The 23,060-nt window shown below is 42.5% G+C and overlaps 1 protein-coding gene across 2 annotated transcripts in view; it reads left to right on the top strand.

Annotated features, from left to right (window-relative positions):
- The window catches only part of LOC122816397 (nodal modulator 1-like), an 877,949-nt gene that overhangs the window by 751,339 nt on the left and 103,550 nt on the right, over positions 1 to 23,060 (top strand). For both annotated transcript variants that reach the window (XM_044089153.1, XM_044089155.1), the window contains exon 28: positions 3,400 to 3,501. In XM_044089153.1, coding sequence (XP_043945088.1) covers positions 3,400 to 3,501 — 102 coding nt within the window. The remainder of the gene's footprint in view (positions 1 to 3,399; positions 3,502 to 23,060) is intronic.

The following is a 23,060-nucleotide window of genomic DNA, read 5'->3' as shown; positions in this document are numbered from 1 at the left end:
GCAACATATCTTGGAACTTTTAAAGCAAAACATTTTCTCCTTGCCAGACAGTCCAGCTTCCAGAGAGCTAAGGGGAGCTCTTATACTCCAGCATTCCCTCCACTGTGGATACCGTGCCCTAGAAACCTCTAGCAAGACTGCGGTGGCAGGGACAGTTATTAGAAGACATGCATGGCTGAAAGAGCAACCTCTCCCTGATCATGTCAAATCCAAACTCCTAAATGCACCCCTAGATAAGGATCGTTTGTTTGAATCTAAAGTCTAGATATAATTAAGGAGGCCAGGAGGCCCAGCACCAGGAAATCATACTCTGCAAAATGGAAAAGATTCGATGCCTGGTGCCAAACTAAGGGTAACAGCAGCTCCCTTGCAGCTCTGTCTCTAGACTACCTGGCGGAGCTAGTGCAGAAAGGATTATCTTACTCTTCCATCAAAATTCATGCCTCAGCTATCTCTGCCCATGCCCATACAGAGCAGCCTTTGTTGTCCCACTCCCTGCTAAAACAATTCCTTAGAAGGGTATCTCACATCAGGCCACCTAGGAGGCCACCCACTCCTGCCTGGGACTTGAACTATGTCTTGGAAAAATTGACCTTACCTCCCTTTGAACCAGCCACCTCAGCAGAACTAAAACACCTCTCTTGGAAGAACGCCTTCTTGCTGGCCATAACCTCAGCTAGGAAGGTTTCTGAGCTGCAGGCACTCATGGCCATTGAACCCTTCATTATCTTCCATGCAAACAGGGTGTCTGTCAGAACTAACTCCTCCTTTATGCGTAAGGTGGTGTCTGACGTAACATTGAATCGGGCTTTACATCTTCCCACCTTCTTTCCTAACCCTCAAAACAGGGGGAAAAGAATCCTTCATTCACTAGATGAGCACAGACAGCTTAGATGCTATCTGGGTAGAACCAAGTATCTCAAAGACTGACCAGCTCCTGGTCTGCTTCGCCCCAGGGGCAGAGGGGAAACCTATTACCAAGCAGACAATTTCTAAATGGATATCCAACTGTAGCCATTTCTGCTACCATTTCCATGGGAAAATTCCTCCCAAGTCAGTCCGAAACCACCCAACTAGGGCAGCATCTACTTCCACAGCCTTCCTCAGAGGAGTCCCTACCAAGGACATCCTAGCAGCTGCCACTTGGACTTCCGTCCACACCTTTACCAAGCACTACCTCTTGCCTCTTTTCTCCAAAACCCAGGCAGGCTTTGCCTCTACAGTTCTGTAGGGCATGCTAAGCCCTACGTAGAACACTCCTTTCCTGTTCTACTCTTCCTTCCCTTCTACTATCCACCCTGCATTCAGGACTTCAACAGTGAAACACCAAGAACATAGTACAATTGTGTACACTTACCATAAATGTAGATCTTCCAGTGTATTCACTGTTGAAGTCCTATTTTCCCTCCCTCCTCCCCCTCTGTTTCTCTCTGTTTCCTTCACAACTATTTATGCCTATGGGCATCCCCAGGTTGTCCTTCCTCAGGCCTTCTGGATAAGGCTGCTATAGATTGGGGCAAGAAAAACTGATGTAATGGTGTCGGCTGACCTATTTTATACCACTGATGACCTGACGTCAGTCCCAGGCGACCCGCAGCCGAAACAGGAGGGAAATCTTTACTCTGGTGTTTGGGCCGGCCGAGGGCTACCCAGCAGGGATAAACCCACAAGTGATGACTGCAACAGTGAAACATGAAGAACATCTACATTTATGGTAAGTGTACACAACTTTACTTTCTCATTCTGTTGCATGACCAAACTTGTATAAACTTCACTTGGTTGAACAATGCATCAGACAGATGTTTCACTGCTTAAAGAGCTTCTAGAAGGTCAAGATGTATACAGTTTTCAGGAGAGCCAATGTAGTAATAAGCAGAGTTTCCATCACAGCTTGATTAATCTGATTTGTTTGAAAGTAAACAAGTGAAAAAAATTTCCCAATAGTCATCTTGTTTCATAGATGTGCCCTACCACCCTCACTGATCATTTATCTTTGATCGTGACAGTAGAATTGTTTTCACACATAGACTGTTCTTCCCCTGAGATTACATCTTTTTAACAAGGTATACTTCAAATGTTTTGACTGGGATTAAGTGGAAAAATTGTGCCAATACTTTTGTAGATGAATCCACCCCCTTTATCTTAATGACAGATGATTAACTGTGCTCCAGTAACAGTAAGGCAGCTACTTACACACACACACACACACACACACACACACACACACACAATTCATAATTGGTTACACACACACACACACACAATTCATGATTGGGTACATATCTCTTTGACTGTGATAAATTCAGGAAGTTCTGCCCATCGTAATGTATTTTTAGCTTATTTTTACACACATGGCACTCTTGCAGTCATTTAAATTTCTTCAAGTGCCAGTAGATCAGTTGCTTTCACATGCTCACTTAACTTCCCTCGCACCTCCTGAATTAAGTTTTGAATTTGATATTTCACTGTGATAGTTGAATGAAAGTCCATTCAAAATAATTCATTAATCTTGTTTTGTTTACAGTTGTGCACTCTCCATTCCTATGCTGTCATTGTTTAACTGTGATGTCACTGGTGATCCGGGGGACGCACAGAATGCTGTCAAACCTGAAAATCTCTTTAACAAACACGTTTGTGTGGGGGTCCAGTCTCTGCCTCCAGTCATAGATCTTTCTGCCGTCAAGGCCTGGAGAAGTCCTCCTTGAGGTTATGGTCATTTGTATGTCATATGCTGCTATGTTGCACTTGTAAGCAGAATCTCAGTGTTGATTGGCTGCATTACAGTTCTGCTTTCCTAGTTTTTTTACTCTCTTTTTTCTTGTTTAGTTACTGGGTGAACTGTTTAGTTATTTGTTCTGAGTAGTGAGCCTTGTAGTAAAATAAAAAGTATGGATCTGATTATTATTTATTAAAAAAATCACTTCTGTCAATGAGTAGGTGTTAGATGAAATCCGTGTCATTTAAGCACCAGTTTTAGTAGCAGACTATTGAATGCAGCATTATAACTGAAGAAATATATTTCAGTTTAATTTATTTTAATATGAAAGTAGCAGTACATCAGAGAATCACACAGCTTGATAAGAAAGCAACATCTGTCTTGTTTTGTAATGGTTTATGAATAGCGAATATTGATACTTTGAATATGAGTTGATGAAACTTTGACTATAAATAAATATGCTTACATTAGCTGCCCAGCAAATGAATGCGACAGTTCATTTTTCTACAGTGAAAGGTCTGTTTGGAATATTATCTTTAATTAGTTAACCAAAATTAATATATCTTTTTTTGGTAATCGTTCTGAAGAAAACATTGGCAGTTTTATTATTCTGCAGGTAGACTAACGAAACAAATGGCATGCCTCTTTATATAACACATTTGTGTTTGCTTTCTGTTTTACAGGTGAAGCTCTTCAAAAGTGAAAACCTTGACAGTCCAATCCAGACAGTGTCTTTGGGTCAGTCTTTGTTCTTCCATTTTCCCCCTCTACCAAGAGATGGCGAGGTAAGTAAGTGCCTGTAATTACTGTACTTCTGTGGGCTAATAGCTATAATTGTAGGTGGTTTTAATGTGGGCAAAATTTAGAAGAAATGCAATATCCTCTTCTTATCAGAGTAGGTATCATATATTGGAAATAAAATGCATAAACATATTTATAGGAACTCTTGATCTTTCCTAAGTATGTTCTCATTTTATTTTGTGATGCATCCTTCAGCAGGCCTTCTTATCTTTTCTGTCTGCCACTAAGGGGCTTTCCATCCAAGAAAGTCTTTAGAAGTTGAAGGATGAGCCTGCCCCTTCTGTAATATTGCATTATAATGTCTCCTGTATACTGCATCCCCAGCTGACTGCTAGTATCTATTTACTCCTCTGCATCACTGTTGTAACTGCATGCAACATTTCTGTCCTGCACCTGCATTGATTCATACCTTGGATATTTATAGTTCTGTAGAACAATTTTCACTTACTGAGTAACTGTACTACTCCTACATAGTATGATAGCTGCCTTTGCCGTAAAACGTTCATTCCCAATCTTTAGACATTTTCTAAAACTACGTTTGATCATGCCTTGTCATTGGTAACTTGTTCATTTTCTTTTTGTGTAGCATGCAACATGTATCTTACAGTTATCTCTGTTCATTTCATTATCTTGTTTTTAAAATGTACAACGTAGGATAACTTTGCTGAAGCCTCCACCAAAAAAGGGTTCCTACATAGTCAGACTTCCTTGGTAAACAAATGTAAAATTGTTAGTATTGTGTACATCCCCTGTGATCGTTTTGGCATTGTGTAAAAGAATGTCTGTAGATCTTGTCCCCATTATCCTCCTTTTTTATTTATTTTGCCACCTGCATTGCATACCTTGCAACTGCTCAGAATTTCCCAGACTGTCCAGTATTTTTGTTCTCTTTTTTGCATAAAATTTACATTTTTCTGCCAAATCATTGAGGATTGAATTCACTAAATAATGGCAGGCATGAGTTTCAAACGTCATAACATTTAGAAAATGCATGCTAATGCAGAATGTTTTCTTAGCAAATTTACAAGTTTATAAGACGAGTAGCTAAAATCTGCCCCTGATTTTTGGCCTCCCCCCCACCACTGTATTTGGCTTTGTCCATATTTCTGCCACTAAGAGGTTGAGATGTATGCTAAATTGTTATAGAGAGTTGGTCTTGACTATGGGCAGGTGCGAGAGTTCATTTAAGGGCTTGGTTGTCTGACACAGCTGGTGTGGGAAGATGGGTACGCCCATCTGGGAGGGGTGGGGTGCAGTGAGTGACTGCACACTAACATAGTTCCCTGGGGAGAAGGGCAGTAGAGCAGACATGAGTTCCCAGGGAAGCAGTTAGGCTCATCAAGCCATTGCAACAGCCATGCTAAGCTTACTAGAAAACTGGTGGCTTCGCCTTGGGATTTTAATTTTGTTTTGGAAAGACTAGCTCTAAGATTAGCTCTTGCTAATCACATTGACTTGTACTTCTTAACATGGAAATCAGTATTACTGATTGCCCTGACCTTTGCAAGAAGAGTATCCAAGTTGTTCTAATTTTCCACAAAGACAGGATTTCCTTAACTAACCCTTCATTTGTATCTAAAGTGGCATTCAGGTTTACTTTGAACCAAACTGTCCATCTCTCAAAATTCCTAACAGATCCTAAAAACAAAGGAGAATGGATACTTCATAGCTTGGATGTCCACAGACAGCCAAGTACTATCCTGACAGAGCAAAATCTTTCAGAAACTCCAGTCAGTTTTTTTTTCCTGTGAAGGGAAGAATGAAGTACTGTGTCAAAGCAGACTATTTCCAGATAGTTGTCTCATGCCATTACCTTGTATTAAACCCACCGCAGCAAGGCAATTCCAGCCAAGATCAAGACTCAGTATACAAGGGCTTTGGCTTCATCTGTGAATTTTTTTGGAAAGGGCTGGATTTGAGAAGTATTCTAGAAGCAGCAACTTGGTCCTCTGTGCATACCTTTATAAAACAATGCAAATTATTCATTGTGTATGTTTGGGACAGGCTTTGCCAAGACTATCCTCCAAGGGTTCCTGGAAGCCTTATCCTTCTTCCTCCCATTCAGACTAAGCCATGGTAATCTACTTCTGTAGCTAAGGCTACTGCAGCAGTAATCAAATAATGAACATAGTACAGCTGTGGAAGTAAACTATCCTTGGCAGATGTTTGAATGATCACTGCTTCAGTAGTGACTCCCTCCCCTCATCCCCCTTATTTTTGTATGTTTTTGTTGCCAGGCTGTGGACTTTGTTTCCTAGTATTGACCTTTTTAGGGCTCTAGCCTACCTCTCTTAGTTGGCATAAAAGTTCTGAAGGACTTGGCACCCATACCGTACTTTGTCTTCAGCTCAACTTGAGTTGAATAGTTGTTTGGGTGCATGGAAGGGACCTTGAAGCTTTGGAAGCTGGCTGGCTGGCTATGTGATGGACTTAACTCATAGTAAGGCTACTGCAGCAATGATTATTCAAAGATCTGCTGTTATGGCAAATTTACTTATACAACTATACTTTATCTGACCTCATAGACCTTACTCGAAGACACTTCATTTGGGGTATCCTTCCATTCTTTCTGTCTCTTCAGCTGTCCTCTATAACTCGTACATTCATGGTATGACTGTGCATGTGTCATAAAGTCATCCTCCACTGAAGACGAATGTGCCTAGTCTCTGAGACAACCAGTTCTTTTCTTCTACTCACACACTTGGGAAATTTTCCACAATAAATGTCAGGATTGAGGTCCAAGGTTTGCTTTTAAATAATCACACTGTTCATGTGGCTCATAAATTATGAAACCAGTGTGTGGTATAATGGTTAAGGTCTTTACCTCACAGATACAAGGTTTGATTTTGATCTCTAGTTATTGGCTATGATTGTATGAAATACTGCCATAAGTATTAACATTTCAGTCTGGCCACCTGAAAATATAGGAAAGTGTGTCCCCTGGCGTGGCCTACTTCATTTCTTAGAATGGCAGTGGTTTAGTGTGTGTAGCCTTAATCCTATACTAGAACATTGTCTGATAGTAAAGAAACTTGCATGTAGCATCTGTAACACCTTTGTTGAGGTACGTGGACCCTTGAGACAGTCATGACCTTCGTTGCCCTTGTCTGGTGATAAGATATCTCCTCCACTTCATTAACCACTCTGGAGAAAGCATCCTAAAAAATATCCTATAATATAAAAATCCTATAAAAAGGCCTCATTAAAATGACACAACTAAGCACTCAGTTTAAATGAGTGGCATCAGCAAATCACATGCAGCCATTCAGTCATAAAAAATCACAATTTTGAAGCTGCTTGCTTCAAAATACATTTAATATTTTCACAGGCTTATAAACCAGGAAAACTGTTGGCTTGAAGACGAAGCTGCCAACAAAGCTCTCTAATTTCTGAGTGACGAGCACTCACTTCACTAATATGCTGTAGAACAGAGAGAGAAAATTTCCTCTAGTTTGGAGAAAAAGTTGAACATTTGAATAGAACATTGGAATAATGTAAAGTTTAAGATTGTAACCATTATGCCAGTTCCTGCCCTAGACTATAGCTCCCTTCTCGAGGAGGGCTGTGCCAGTCACGCTAGGATGAAGTTATGAAATGTTCAGTTTTACAGGAGCTGTTTGAAGGAATGAAGTGCATCACATGTTTATCTGCAGAGAACATCTATTTCAGAGGAGGAGGAGGAGACTGAGTAACAAATTTGTCTCTTCACCTTGTTTTATTTACAAGTTCATAGTAAGTGCTAGGCTAGCTACCCTTGCAGGCCATTTTAAGGCTAAACAGTTTACCTTTTGGTGCTTAAATTAACCTACTCATTTGGTGTTAGATTGGCCTTACGTATCCCTTGGTCAGTAATTACATATTATCCCCTAGTGAGAATAGCTAGGATCATGTCATAGATATTTTGAGGGGACGGACAGATGGTATGAAATATTTATGAGCTGCCTCTGTCCATTAGAAGTACGGGGGGGGGGGTGGAGTCCTAGGGTACGTTTTCTGTTTCCTACCAAAGATGCTCTTTAGTATGGACAGGGATGAGCTTTGTTTTATGTAGATGGGGAGTCCATTCCAGAGCAGTGGGTATCCTCTGTGAGATATAACTGTCCCTCCAAACTGTGTTGATGTTGCAAAACAGGTTCAGATACCTAGATCCAAGTATTTCTGATGCCATTTGACTTGCTGATGTGCAGTAAATTCATTAGTATCAAGCTGGAAGATGCCATGTATGCTAGATATAGGTAATCTGCTAGTTAGGGTTGCCACCTTTTCAAATGGCGAAAGTGGGACATTTTTGGTACAAACATCAGATTTCACAGGGTGACACATACCCATGGTCAGTACAAAGGATAGAACTTACATTTTTTGCCTAAATAAAAGCTTATTCTTGTAGCATTTTAGTTGCTTATTCTGTTTCTTATAACATTTAGGTATTTTAGATACAGAATAACTGTTTTTAACAACTATATACAAAAATATAGGAAAAAATTTTTCCTAAAAAATCTGCAGGACATTGCATTTTACAATTTTTGTCAGGGACACAACTGCCCAGAAGAGGACTGTCCTCATAAAGTGGGACAGGTGGTAACCCTACTGTTAGTAGTCTGCAGGATACCAAGTATAATGGCAGGCCTTTGAGTCAGTCCACGTAGGACATACTGTTTAGACCTTGTATCCTTTTAATAAGGTATTGCTGTTGGTATTCCAGTTGCACGTGTCTAGACAGATACATGCAAAAGGGGGCATGTATCTGTCTAGACAGATACATGCCAAAGGGGGCATTTCTACTCTGTAACTGGTGTATGAGGGCTCAGTGAAAAGGGACAATGGCATCCCTAGATCTAGACGCAATCTGTATTACACAGCTTGTAAACTAAGGGAAATACCTTCTTATAACGGTGAGTACAGTTGAAAGTTAGGTCTTTGTCCACTTAAGTTCCCAAATCTGAGTAACTGGGTGAGCTCTTAAGAGTGTATTGTCATTGTGGTAGTTCTCAGGATAGATGACTTTGCAAAGGATAAGATAATGCATTTTTTGCACTAGTTATTTATTTGGGACAAAACTTCCTGCAGAATGGCTAAGTCATTTGGGGATTTAGTGTCTACTCTTAGCTTGCAGTCATCTTCAGATGTAATCAGCCCAAGCCCTTTGGTATTGGCTTTTATTTCAGAGAAGTAAATTCCAAACAGGAGAGGTCAAAGCACAGAACCCTGGGGGGACTCCAGTGGTGACTGGTCCTTTTGTGGAGGTATATTCCCTTACTTTCGATCTCATGTATTCTATCTGTGAGCCAGTTTGCAATCCAGTGGACGACATAGGAGTTTATTCTATTTATTTAGCTCATCTGTTATGCCTGAGTGGGGTATTGTGCCACAAGCTTTGGCCAGGTCAAGTTATGCAGTGTGTACCGTTTACCTTCAATCCATTGCTTTGGTTACCTTTTCAGAAAAGTCCACCAAGTTGAGCAAGCATGACCTGCCCTTGACAAATCCAAAGTGAGACAAGTCTAGTGTTTGTACGCTTTATATATCAATATATGTCCTTACTGATTAGTTGCATGATAAGTCTTTCCATGGCTTTCTGTAAGAGGCTGGTCAGACTTATGGGCATGTAATTGCCTGGATTTGTGGAAGAAGCTTCTTACTGAAGCAGGTCCTGGTATTTGTAGGACTGTTTGATTTATGAAGGTACAAGAGATCCTGGACTGCTGGGTGCTTGATTGCTAGCAGTGTAAGTCACAGGTCTCCCATGAGTAGCCTACAAAACACAAAAGAGGGGCAGTCTTTCTAGTACCTTAGGGATTTTAAGCCCAAGATCTTCTATATTAGGAACCTCTATGGTCTTTCCATCTGTTTCAAATGTCTGGTGAGGTACATCCCAAAGTGGGCATTGTATTCTATAATTGATCTGATCATTGTTGAATACAAGTGTACAGTAACCTCTTTTGATCTGATTGATGTTCTTTAGAGAGTGTTACTTGGTAAGAAAGGAGGGGAGTTGTGAACCCAGTGTTCCCAGGTCTCTTATGCACATTTTTATTTTGAAGTGTGGTATTGTCAGTGCAATATGCTGGGGGGGGAGGTTTGACTGACACACAAGAATACTTGTCTGCTGTGGTATAGGCATGGCCAGCAACATCAGAGGGTTCAGCAGTATGGAAAACGTCAGCATGGGTGTGGTAGTAACTTCCAGAAGGAATGTACAATAAAGGTAAGAATTGTCAGCCCAGCTAATGGTATCATGGTTACCAGTCTTAGGGGTACAGCAGGTAAGAATTTTCGGCTCTGCATTCCAGGCAACAGCAGCAGTATCTCCAAGGACTGTCCAGCTCTGGAGGCAGTTTGTTGTCTCATGTGTCCCTCCGTCATCATGAATGGCCATCATTTAGAATGGATGGATTTGTACAGTATATCCAGTGACTATAAAATCCCATTTAAGTCTCAATAACCAGTCTTACTCTCTCTAATTTCCAGTCCCATCAGAAGTGATCAGTGAAGCTTGAAGTTTTGAGCCTTCTGTTAAAATGAGCCACTTGCCAGATCAGAGTGCGCACAGCTACAGTTCTAGATTATTGTTTAGTTCCCAAAAGACCAAGTACCTTAGGTTAGTTCTGTGTTTCATTGGCCTCAGTAAGTTCATGCCAAAGAAAAAGTTTGAGATGGTCACTGTGCATTTAGTTCTTCCTCTTCAAAAGGAAGTTAGATGTGCTGTTTCACCCTCCAAGATGCCTACCTTCAAATCAAGATAGTCAAGGAGTGAAGGAGGTTCCTTTGCTTTCAGGTACAGGGTAGTCACTCCCAGTTCCAGGTGCTACTTTTTGGACTCATCTCAGCTCCCAGGATATTACAGAATGTATTGCAGCTGTTACAGTGAACCAGATGTTGCACGCATCACAGTGTCTTCTTACCTGGACAACAGGTTACATGATTGTAGAGAAACTGATTTTTGCATGGGATCCTCATGTGGGGGTCTTCCAGTCCACAGTGATTAAGATGACCACTGCAAATCCTTAGATGCAGCTGTTGCACAGCCTCACATTAATAAGTTGCTCACTGGACTCTAGTTTGCAAGGTTAGTCTTCCTTTAGACAGGAGTTTGCCTATTTGATGCATGATGACTTTGTTCTTCCATTTCAGTTCTTTGATGACCACGTGTCTCAAAACTCTGGAACTTACGACATGCATGATTTATGTGGTTCTGCTTTGCAAGGTATCACATTAGTATTCTTCAGTGGACCCTAAAGATGGAGTGGAGTTGAGTCAGTGCTTGGACATGATGTTAAATTTAGATTTACCAAGATCCTCCACTAAAACTTTGCATGTACGGCAAGGTACAACGGCCCAAAACCAAAATGCAAAATCAAAAATCGCCAGCACACACCAAGGTCATAATAAATTCAACCAAATCCTTTTATTTGATTTAAATCCTTCTCATCTATAAGATGGTAACATACAGACAGGTTTCAGCAACAACTGACTTCTATAGTGTTATAAATTCACATCCTTCAAATACTTATTTAATTCCCATTTACTAATTACAAATATTCATTTAAACCAGATGAAAACAATCTCCCTGACCTAATAATCCATGCCTTCTCTTTTTAATTTAGAATGCCATGCCACACAGAATTGTTAACCCTGCAGTACCCTAGCTTATCAATAACAGTAAATGTAAATTTAGCCATAGAATCTTTCAGTGTGTGTTTATATAATACACTGGACAAGTGTCTGTTCCTGATATCACTCGTTCTGAAATTGTAGTCCTAAAAGGACATGGTCTGTCCAATATAGAATGCAGAACAAGTTCGTGTGTCAAGATAAATAACTCAGTCAGAGCTGCAGTTCCCAAATACATAAATATTATACACCCGTGGAACATTTTTAGTTGCAAACTGTTTAGTCTTAGCTACATATGTAGTAAGGTAAAACAGCGTGTTTACGAGCACTCAGTACAACCATTGAAGGACACAGGGGGACTTTCTAGTTGTAAGGACGAAAGCGGTTGACCATTTTATTGTGTGTTTCTATATTAAAGTTTTTATGTTTTTCTGGTCGTGACTTTGGATATTTTATTGGCTATCAGATATTTTATTCTATAGTTTCACACCACTACGAGGACTTTTGTGGTTTTCTTAGCTGCATATTTACACATTGAACAGTGTCAACATGGTTGACATCCTTTGAGAATCTTCCCATCTAAAGCACGTTTTTCTTAACTTGGATAAGATTTCTAGTTTCCAAAAGTTTACCTCTACGATAAGAAAACAAACACCTAGGTGGTATGATCTCACTTAGTTTGTTACCTGACATTAATATACTCCAATACTTTTGAATAATAATTGTAAAAAGGGGTGATTATAGTCGTAATCTATTTTTGGATGCAGTTGATATTTGGCGTAGATATCTGGATGACTGTTGGGATGGTCTGGAATTCAGACTTGATATACTTGACCGAATTTGCTGAATTTCTTAACGAAAACAAATGAGGAATCACATTTACTGTGCCGTATAATCTTAGTAATATCACATTTTTGGATGTAGATATTAAAGTACTAGAAGATGGAACATTAGAGAGTAGTGTTTGTCATAAGTATCCCCAATTTGACACCTTATCGCGTACTACAAGTTGCCACCTTGGGCATGTTATTCATAATATACCCAAATCTCAATTTTTAAAAGTTTGTAGAATTTTGTCATCTGACACAGAATTTAATAAACATAAATTTGATATGATGGCTAGATTCTGTGTCGGGGGTTATAAAAGATGTGATGTTGAGGCATGGAACTCAGTTAAAGATTTGAGTAGACCACTGTTATGCTATAAAGATGGTACAGCTCCAGATAACCCATTGAGAATGACCACCAGTTTTGGAAAAAAAATACACCTCTTTTTAGAAGTATTATTCAAAAGTAATCTGGCAGAGCCCAGCCTCGGCTCTGTTGGATCCAATTTCCTCAGCTCTTGGTCCCACGACTCTCCCTCCGGGTCCAGGGCTTCCGCTGCCAAGGCCCTCAGATCTGAGGTCGTGGGCATCTACTCCCAGATCCATGGCCTCCGGATCGAGGCCTTTGGATCTGGCCAGATTAGGACCAGCCACAAATCCGGCTCCGGCTTCCTCAGATCCGAGTCACATGGGATCCAAGCGTTCAGATCCTCATTTGCCTTTGGATCTGAGGCGGTCAGATCTGAGATCGATGTCTTATCCTATAATTATTATAGAAGACGCCCTGTTGGGTTCTGGCTTGGGGCAGTCCCCTTCTGCTTCTAAAAATAGGAGCCGATCTTTGGACAGGCAGGGGGGGTCCCTGGGGTCCAGACGTCCATCCCTAGCTAGGTCCTCCACCTCATCTAGGTTCTCCAGGAGTTTGCTCTTCACCGATGTGAACAGGATGATGAGGTCCTTTCTCTTGAGTTGAAGCTTCTTGCGTCCCCTGCCCATCTGGCCAGGGGTCCATCTCCTACCCCTCTGCTGGCATCTTCTCATCTGATTCCCATGGTTTTGGATTTTCAGGCTCTGGGATGCATTGGGGAGGAGACTGGGGTCCCTAGAGAGCATTCTGTCTCTACCACGTCAGAGCACTTGACTGCCTCTGCTCAGCCTCCTCCTGGGCAGACTGAGTCCTGAGCCTGACCTTCCTCTTGACCTGTTCCTTCCCCTTGGTGCTTTGGCCCTCAACAGCTCAGGGCCGGTACTGTCTGGAGGCCGGGAGGCACTGGCATGCTCTGGTCCCTCTTCTCAGGTGGGCTTGCCTGCCGGGAGTGGGGATGGGGCATCCGTCTTTCCTCCACTAGAGTTTCCTTCCTTTCTTTCCAGGGAACCATCCCAGCCCCCTAGAGCGGACTCTTCTCATCCTGTTCCCAGTCAGCCCTCTCGAGCTAGTCTTCAGGTGAGAGTCACTCCCCTTGGGGTCCCCCTCTCTTCCAAATCCTCCCACGAGCCCCCTCAGGAGAAGGTGCCTTAGAAGAGATTGTGCAAGAGGAGGTACCTAGACTCCCCTTGCACAATCTCTTCTAAGGCAGAAGAGATTGTGCAAGGGGAGTCTTGGTACCTCCTCTTGCACAATCTCTTCTAAGGCAGAATAGATTGTGCAAGAGGAGGTACCTAGACTCCCCTTCGGAGTCTTTCACTGAGGATACGGACCTCGATGAAGGGGGTGGGTCCCCCAGATCTCTGCCCGAGGACGTCTCCTTTGGAGACGTCTTAGAAATCCTCAAGCTTAAAGGCGGATGGTCTTCTCTACCCCTGTACTCTGAGGAGTCCGTGTTCCTGAAGACTTTCGGAACAGGACTATCTGTCTCTTGGGCCCCCCCTGCTGACGAGCTTATAGACCTTATCACCAGCAGGGCGTGGAAGGTGCCGAATACTGTGGAGCCTGTAACCAAGCACGCTGATAAATTTCTCAGCCCTCCTTCTGACAAACAGTTCTGGTCTAAAGTTGTGCCAGTTGATGCTATTGTGGTAGCTGCCACCACCAAAAATGAGCTGACAAAGCAGAGTACATCTGCTCATCCCTCTGAGAGTCCCAGGTGTTTGACAGACATGGAAAGCGGGTCTTTGCCTCACCTACCTTCGGCCTGTGGGCGCTTAACTACTTGGCACATTTCACCAGACTCCATAGGGACTTGGTTAAGGAACTTACCACATCCCTCTCTGAGTTGCTACCTGCCAGAGAGCTAAGTAAGTTGTCCCCCAAGCTGTCCACACTCACTTCCCTGGCTAATTCCTTGATGAGACTGATTGCTAACACTGAAGAAGGCACCTCTCGAGTGGCCGTTACAGGCATCGCTGTTTGGCATCATGCCTGGTTGTGCCTTTGCGGATTTGGGGAGTCCTTTAAGGCATCCTTCACCAACACCCCCTTCATTTCTACCCTCTTTGTCCGTTCAATCAAAGAAACACTCACCCGAAGTGAGCAGAAAGGAACGACCTTGTTGGGTGTGGAAATCAAGTTTTTGCAAATCGCAGTCTTCCTTTCAAGATGCTCAGGATGAGCCCACTTCTGGAGGTCGGGGGGGAGAGGGTTCAACAGCAGATGCCACTTGAGAGGCAGAAGGGGTCCACAAAATCAGGGGTCTGGGGAACCCTTCTCTGAGAAGCCCCCACCCCCAGAGCTCCTAAGGTGCTGCTTGAGTATCCTGCCCTGGAGGCAGTCAGGAGTCCTTTATCATGGCACCCTTTGGCCTGGGCAGATATTACAAAAGATCTCTGGCTGCTAAACATTATTTCCAGGGGCTATTTTATTCCCTTTTCTCAGTCTTCCCCCCAATCAGGAAACACCTTCCTGATGCACTACCCTATCAGAGAGATTTAGCTCAGAAAGAAGTGCTCATACTTCTTCAGAAGAGAGCCATCCAAAAGGTCCCCCCAAGGACATTGAGAATCCGGAACTTACTCTTGCTTCTTTTTTGTGCCAAAGAAGACTGGGGCCTGCATCTGTTAAGAAGTCCAAGTTCTGGATGGTCACTGTCCAGTCCATCATGCCCATTTTGCACAAGGACAATTGGATTTGCTCTGTGGATCTCCAGGATGTGTACTATCATATAAAAATAGGTGCTGCAGGAGACATCTCCGCTTTTGCTTAGGAGCCAATCATTACCAGGTCAGGACTCTGCCCTTTGGCCTTAACACAATCCCCTAGGTGTTCAAGTGCATGGCAGTGGACGCAGCTCACCTGAGACTGCAGGAATTCCAGGTGTTTCCTTACCTCGACGATTGGCTCCTCACAGCTCTCACCAAGGATCGACTGGCCTCAGCCACTCAGTACGTACTTCGACTGTTCGGCCAGTTAGCGATAACAGTGAACCTCCCCAAATCGAATCTGATCCCATCCCAAAAATTGGAGTTCATAGGGATTCAGCTGGACACTGTCAGAGATTGCAGCTCTCCCTCTCCATGTACAACTAATCATAACTCATGTCCAGTGCCTTCTAGATTTGACTCTTCCTCAGATCCACCTTCATTCTCAGGGCCTTAGGATCCATGGCAGTGGCAATCTATCTGGTACAGTTAGCCAGATTATATATGAGAGTTCTGCAGTGGACTCTAGCGGTCCAGTGGTCTTCCCTGTCTCGTCGATGACAGCCTCAATCTGTCTCACTCCTGTGTACAGGCATCATCTCGTTTGGTGGGTTCAGTCTCCTGACCTCCTAGCAGGCAGACTATTCTCTCTTCCTCCCCCAAATGCCACCGTGACTTTGGATGCTTCTCTGTTGGGGGGGGCATTACCAGGGAAAGATCGTGCAAGGCATGTGGTCTTCTGCAGTGACCAAACTGCACATAAATGTATTAGAGATGAGAGCAGTCCTCCTCACGTTGCTAGCTCTTCAGGACTGTCTCTCTATAGGGTAGCATTACAGTTCACATAGAGAACATGGCGGTTATATGGTACATCAGCAAGCAAGGATCACACGCTCTTATCTGCTTTGTTGCGAGGCCATGAGGGTGTAGGAGTGGGTGATGTCCTCGGGGAACTTTCTCCTTACAATGCACATTCCCGGTGAGTCCAACGTGCTGGTGGACAGATGAGCAGGGCAATCCTGAGTCCTCGTGAGTGGTCCCTAAATCCGTCATTGGTAAAAAGAGATTTTCCTTCGTTAGGTGTGATCTGTTCATTTCCCCTTACAACCACAAATGCAGCCGGCATTTCACCCTGATTCCCCCTCTTGGGAAGTCCCCCATGAATGCTGTTGTTCACAATTGGCCTCCGGTTCTCCTTTACACCTATCCTCCTATACCTCTCATTCCAAGAGTGCTTCAGAAAGCTCAACGCCTCATTGCCCCCTTTTGGCCTCGGCAGGTGTGGTTTCTCCTCGTACGATCTCACTTTAAGTTCCCCCATTGGGTACTAGATCCCTTTCTGGATCTGATTTCCCATCCCTCCCAGTTCTGACCCCCAACTTTCAGACTCTTCTTCTGACAGCGTGGTTTGTCCATTTCCTATAATCCTGAATCAGTCCAGACTTGCTTCTCCCATCAAGAGCATTATTCTGGCCTCTCAAAAGACATCCACCAGAAAAGTATACGCGAGTAAGTGGAAAAGGTTTTCTATTTGGGCCAAGCAGTGAAATCTGGACCCCTTCTCAGCTTCCATCCCAGACCTCTTACAGTTCTTTTCTTTGCTTTTTCAAGAAGAGGCTAGCTTCTCTACTATCACAGTGCATTTGGTGGCCATCTCCAATTTTCACGTTTGTGAGGAACCTACCTTTTCTTTTTGCCTCTAAGGCATTTTTGAAGGGTGTTTTTCTTCTCCGGCCTCCAGTCAAGGATCCTTCCCCACCTTAGGACCCTTTTTTCTGCTGCAGTCTCTTGCACAGAGTCCCTTTGAGCCTGCTGCCACATGTGATATGAAATTTTTATCATGGAAGACCACCTTTCTGCTAGCCATAACTTCGTCAAGAAGAGTTTCAGAGTTGCAGGTTCTTTCTATCAAACCACCTTACATGGTGTTTCATAAATACAGAGTGGCTCTTCAGACCAATCCTTCCTTCATGCCTAAGATAGCCACAGAAGCAAATTTGAATCTGTCAGTTCAGTTGCCTGTTTGCTTCCCTAACTTTTCCAGTAAAGAGGAATATCTGCTGCATACACTTGATGTTCATAGACAGTTATGGTTCTACATGGATAGAACTAAGAGTTTCTGCAGATCTGACCAACTGTTTGTGGCATTTTCTCTTAACAGACTGGGTCAGGTGGTTTCTAAGGTTACTATTTCTTGTTGGATTTCGAATTGCATTTCCTTTGCCTATTTGTCGAAAGGCTTATTGTTACCAGGTCCAGTCAGAGCTCATTCCACCAAATCAATGCCTACGTCAGCTACCTATGTGGCCTGTCATTCTGTAGATGAGATTTGTGTGGCAGCCACCTGGTCTACTCTTCACACGTTTATTAATCATTATAAGCTTGACATTGTCTCCAGGAACAGAGCTTTCTTTGGCTCCATAGTTAGTTCTTCGGCATGTCCTTCCGTGAGGTCACTCAGGATTTAAGGTAGCTGGGGACTCTGACCTAACAGTGAGGAATAGTGATATGGATGACATCAGAGTTATGTGCTTACCATAACTTGGCATGTGTGTTATCCTTTGTCACTGTTCATTATCCTGCCCCCCTTCCCCCGTCCTGTGGGACCTAGAGGAAGTGGAGATGTGCTATCTGATGGTCAACGTCTTCCTTAGCTGCTTTCTAGCTTAGGGCAAACTCGATCTGAGGGGTTAGAAGGCATCAAGGGATCATGGGAGTGGGAGGAGTTCGAGGCTAGAAGCTGTCTGCAAAGTTGCCAGCTCCGATCCAATGTCAGATCCTACAACTCAGCAGTGATAAATAGTGGTATAGGATAACACAGATGCCAAGTTATGGTAAGTACATAACTCTTTTTATATGCTAGTGTTTTTCTGATAATTTTCGCTCTTGAGCAACATACGTCCGATCCAGAGAACAAGCAGGCAGCACAGGGAATTGTAGGTTAAGGGGAAGGAGTTTAGAGCTTGATAGTTGTTTTTCTCTTTGTGGAGCTGACTCGTATCTGTGGTTTGAGTTTTGCTGATTAAAGAGGTTGAACCCCAACTGTGCAGATCTATTGTTATGCTAAGTACATTATTATTGTTTCTCCCTTTTGCTAGGGAACGAGGGAAATCTGTGAGTTTTGGTCTGTATTACCTGTAGCTTGAGAGTTCCAATTTCTGGCCAAGAAATTAAAAGGCCTTGGATGTGGCACTTTTTTGCAGATGAGGTTCTTGGCATTAAATGTTGAATCTGCTTTCTTTATAGATTGTCTGGAGTTGCACTGTTGTTCCATATGTGAGAAGTATGATTTTGAAGTCTGCAGTTGGACTCGAGATGAAGACCTAGACATCTAGCCAAGTTCACGAGAAGCTAAATAGATGAGACTGTAGGGGTTTGGATTATTTAGTTGTTATGCACTATCAAAGGTTATTGTTATTATCTTTGCAGCTGGGAGTCATTACAGCACTTTATTTTGTAGCTGATTCTGAGTGGTGAATGAGTTCATCTGCATACAGTGTGAGGAAGTTGTAGGGCTGTCTCTTGAAATGTCAGGATTTGAAATTCTGAGTGCTGAAAAGCCCCAAAAAAAAAACGAAAACCCAGAAAACAGTGAATCCTGAAAATCGCTCTTCTGTTTTAAACTTATTTTTAGAGGAGCAACCCCTCCCCCCCCCAACATAGCTATACCAACTCTGAGTTCTCCTTACCTCAAAGAAAAGGGAGTATTCAGAGAAATGGTGTGTTGAACTTGGTATATTTTAAGTCCATTCTTTCGACCATTCAGTTTTCATAGTATTTTAGGACTCACTCTAGTGGGTCCCGGCATTTCATATGGTTACTAAGTTGTAGCATGAATTCTTTCAGGCCTTCATGAGCCTCATTGCTGCTATACAGGAATATGACTCAGGCTGCCTGAGTTTGATTAACAGCTAGTGTGCTACATTGTGAGGCAGGGAGTATGGGCGTGTGCTACATTGTGAGGCAGGGAGTATGGGCGTGCCTGTCTTGAAAGGATGGAAGTAATGTCATTAATGGAGCTCTGATGGAGGCTGGAGCACAGAGAAATGACATGGCACTGAGTGGGTAGGCGAACGGAGAAGGCATGATCTTCATATGGACCCCAGATAAGGACATGTAATCATTTCCATCCCCATTTTCCGCCCATTCTGACACTGACTTTAATACAGTGGGGGAGGGAATTAGGGTGCAGTGAAAAACCCTTTAGCAGACTGCAGCATGTTTGCTTTCAGCCTTGCCCCTCCTGCTTCTTTGTAAAAGGATGTGCCTGCCCATGGAGGGAGAAGACCCTCCTGGTGTGTGGACACAGGGGAACCTGTCCTGGAAGAGAGGAGTATAGGGAGCTGATACAGGAAGCTTGAGGTCAGTAGCAGGTAAGTTAAATAAATACATTCTTTCAGGTCACTACAAACATTGTGAAGAGAATGGGCTTATTAATACAGTGCTATGAGGAGGTCCTGAAAGTACTCCTCTAATGTTAGAAAGGGGTGTTTTATACCATTGCTTGTACATGTCCCCAAAACTAGGCATTATAAGCCACTGTAGTGGGATTGTCTGCTAGCCTGATTTGTGGAGTTGATTTAGTAGTGCCCTCTTGTTAGCTATGTCAGATGCTCTTGTGAAGTTTACAGAGGGGACCTGTCAATTGACCTTTGTGTTTGCATATGTAGAATTACTGACAGTAAGCAAGGTTGAGGTAGTATTGTATGAATGAGTAAAGCCGTAATGAGACTGAAATGAAAGATATTATTTTGTTAGTATTCAAGTAATGTTCCTAAAGCAAGTTTCTTTATGGTCTGTGCTGGTAAGGCCAGATGTGAAATGGGTCTTAAGTCAGACAGCTGTTTGACATCTTTGTCTTTTGGGATGGGAATTGTTACTGCATGTGATTCTGCTGTAGGAAAGGAGCCGTTAGAAAAAATGAGTTCTGAAAACGTGTAATAAAGGCTTTATGATTAAATGCTACCATTGCTTTAAGGGTTTTATTTGTTAAAGCTAGCAGATGCTTATCGGCATTTCTAGTTGTGATCTTGCAAAGTAGCAAGTCCAGTGGGAGATAAAGGTCATAAGAATGTTTAGAGCCTGCGCTCTCCTTTGAGCAACATGTTGAACCTGGTGTCAGCAAATACCTAAGCAAGACATTGTTGCAGACTTGTGGGCATAAGCATTTTAATCCCTAAATTGTAATATAGACCATCGTTAATAGCCCTCCGCTCCAAAAACTAGAATATGTACTGCAATTAATAACATTCATCTCTCTCCAAAATAAAGCCTTGCTTTAAACAGCAGCAAACAAAATGTGCAGGTTTGTAACTGAGCTGTACAGATCGTGACTTCACCCAAGAAAAGGCTAGTTGGCTACCATTTATAGCCTGAGCCACCATATTTCTTACCTGACTTGCATATAAGCTACTACACCAACACTTTTGTCTACTTAACTGGTAAGGATTCATGTCAAAACAAGGAACACAATGCACAAAAATGTATTTAAAAATGTAGAATGACACTAACCAATGTACAACAAAAAGCAGTCACAGCCAGTTACTTAAGATGGAATACTTAAATGTACCGTCATCCACAATCATACAGCCATGGAGAAATTGCAAGTACTCATTAAGAATGAAACAAACATTAATTATTACAAAGTGCAAGTTCCCTACACCATTATACTTTCGTCAGGATCATAACAGTCTAACACATTTAATAAACTGGTCCGAGGACCCTTTTCAGCTATGATCTGGGCCAAGGTGGTCAAAACTAAATACATGTATCATAAATGTAGAAAAGTTATGAAATATATTGAAGTTTGTCATCCATGGCAGGCTTGGGTTTGTCATCCATGGCAGGCTTGGGTTTGTCGTCCATGGCAGGCTTGGGTTTGTCGTCCATGGCGGGCTTAGGTTTGTCGTCCATGGCGGGCTTAGGTTTGTCGTCCATGGCGGGCTTAGGTTTGTCGTCCATGGCGGGCTTAGGTTTGTCGTCCATGGCGGGCTTAGGTTTGTCGTCCATGGCAGTCCTAGGTTTTCTATTTAAGTGCTCTTCTCATTCCTTTAGCGTGATGTGCAGACGTTTGTCAAAGTGGGGGCTTGCTGCCTTCAGCAGCAGTTAACACACTTCTGCACTTATACTGAAGGCCACAGTGCAAGCACATCTTAGCAGTGCCAAGTGCATCTCCCTAGTTCACATCTGCTGCATACATACAGTTGTTTTATAATAAGCATTGGCAATGAAGTGTGCCAGATCCTCTCCCTGCCCCCATGATTGGTCAGCCTGCATTATTCAGTTCCATCCTGCCACTGGCTTCTACAGTGCCTGGTCACTAATCGATCCCAGGTTATCTGAATAGCAGTCAAGGCTTTATTTTTCTCTGCCATAAAGCTATCATGATTTAGTCTTGCACATGCAGAAAGATTGGGTTGCTGTTGTCATGTGAGTGGCAGAAATGCCCAGACAGGGCTCACTCAACTGGCAGCACTTGGCATTGTTTGACAAAGGTTGTCTGTAAAAGAACCATCAAGGACTGCATTGTTGATAGTTGTCTCCATCTCTTGTGCTTGTCCAGAGAGCTCCACCTCGTATCTTCCAATATCTCAATGGAGGCAATGTACGATAGAAAAAGAAAATTTAAGAGAGATATGGGGCAATGTCCCAGTGGAGAAAGCTTCATACTTTGTGTTCTTTGATTCACTCAGTTCCCGAGAAACGTTTGCTAGACTCTGCCAGCCCCTGCATCCACTAACAAAGTAGCTAATTAAAAGAAAGTCCATATGGTACAGTTATTTAACTTCTCCAAGTCCCATCTTCTAGTTCCCATACTCCTACCAGTTTTAAAGTGTGTTGTGAAGGAGTCTTGAAGTGTACATTATCACATCCAGGCCACTATCACCAGGGCAAACACACATTTTCTTTGCTCTCAACACTGTTGTTTCTTCAACTGTAGCCACTGCAGCCTTCTAATACCAGACAGTCCCCATCAATGTGGGAATCCTGGTCCAAAAAAAAAAAAAAAAGAGTCTAATTGCTTACTTTACTGGTTTAAACAGATGCATGTCTTAGCCAGCGTGGGGGTTTGAAACACAGTTAATGCACCATGCCTCATGTAGTATTAGAGCAAATTTGCTCCTGAATCAGTCACATATGGTTATTGTTCTAAAGGGTTCATGTGCATAAATTGAACCATACACACTGATTTTGTTGTTTTCCTTTTATTTAGGGTTTCAGTCAAACTAATAAAAATCAGTCGACCAATATCTTTTTCAGAGGTTTGTACTACCTGCATTCTCTGTGGGCCCACATCCCTCGTATATACTGACTGCATAGTTACACATCCAATGGTAAGTCGACCACTTCCGAGGCTGTGATGTTTGGTAGTACACAGTTAATTTTCAGATAAACAAACAGGCTCAAACTCTGATACAGAGAGCACCTGTCAGTAGACCTTAGTAGTTTCCATGTGTACAACTAGTGACAGTAAGCTGTAAAGCACTTTCAATCTTGCGTCTTTATTTTGGGCAACTTCAGTCTAAGTGGCTTTGTTTACACAACATGCTCCTGCTCCGTTGTGTGATTCCAAGACCATGCTGTTGGTAAACATTGTTTGCAAGAATATTACAATCCTTGTAGTTTTGTCATTCGGATAATTTATTTTATTTATTTCATTTTATTTTTCCTTTATTTGCATTTGTTTACCGGGAATGTCCGACTGAACAAGAAGCCCATTTACACCAGAGGCCCAGGGAGAAAAGCTCCGTTACAAAACATTTAAGAACAAATTAACATAGAGAAATATAAAAACTTCAGTTATGGAAAAATTAGCATGCAGTAATAAGAGATTACAAGAGAGAACAATTAATACAACATGACTTGTTTGTAGGAAACAGAAAAAAATTATAAAGACACTATACAATATGATAAAATCAGCAGAGTATTTATACTGAACAATCACATAACATCAACAGTAAGTTAACAGTAAATCAGAAAGGAATAATACCTGGGCTAATGGAAGTAAGAATGGGTTAGTTTGCAGCAAA

The sequence above is a fragment of the Protopterus annectens genome, chromosome 12.part0 (assembly GCF_019279795.1).
Source record: "Protopterus annectens isolate FY-2018-M chromosome 12.part0, PAN1.0, whole genome shotgun sequence".
In the NCBI taxonomy this organism is placed as follows: domain Eukaryota; kingdom Metazoa; phylum Chordata; order Ceratodontiformes; family Protopteridae; genus Protopterus; species Protopterus annectens.
Note: the sequence above shows the minus strand (reverse complement) of the source record. Positions and strands in the feature narration are given on the sequence as shown.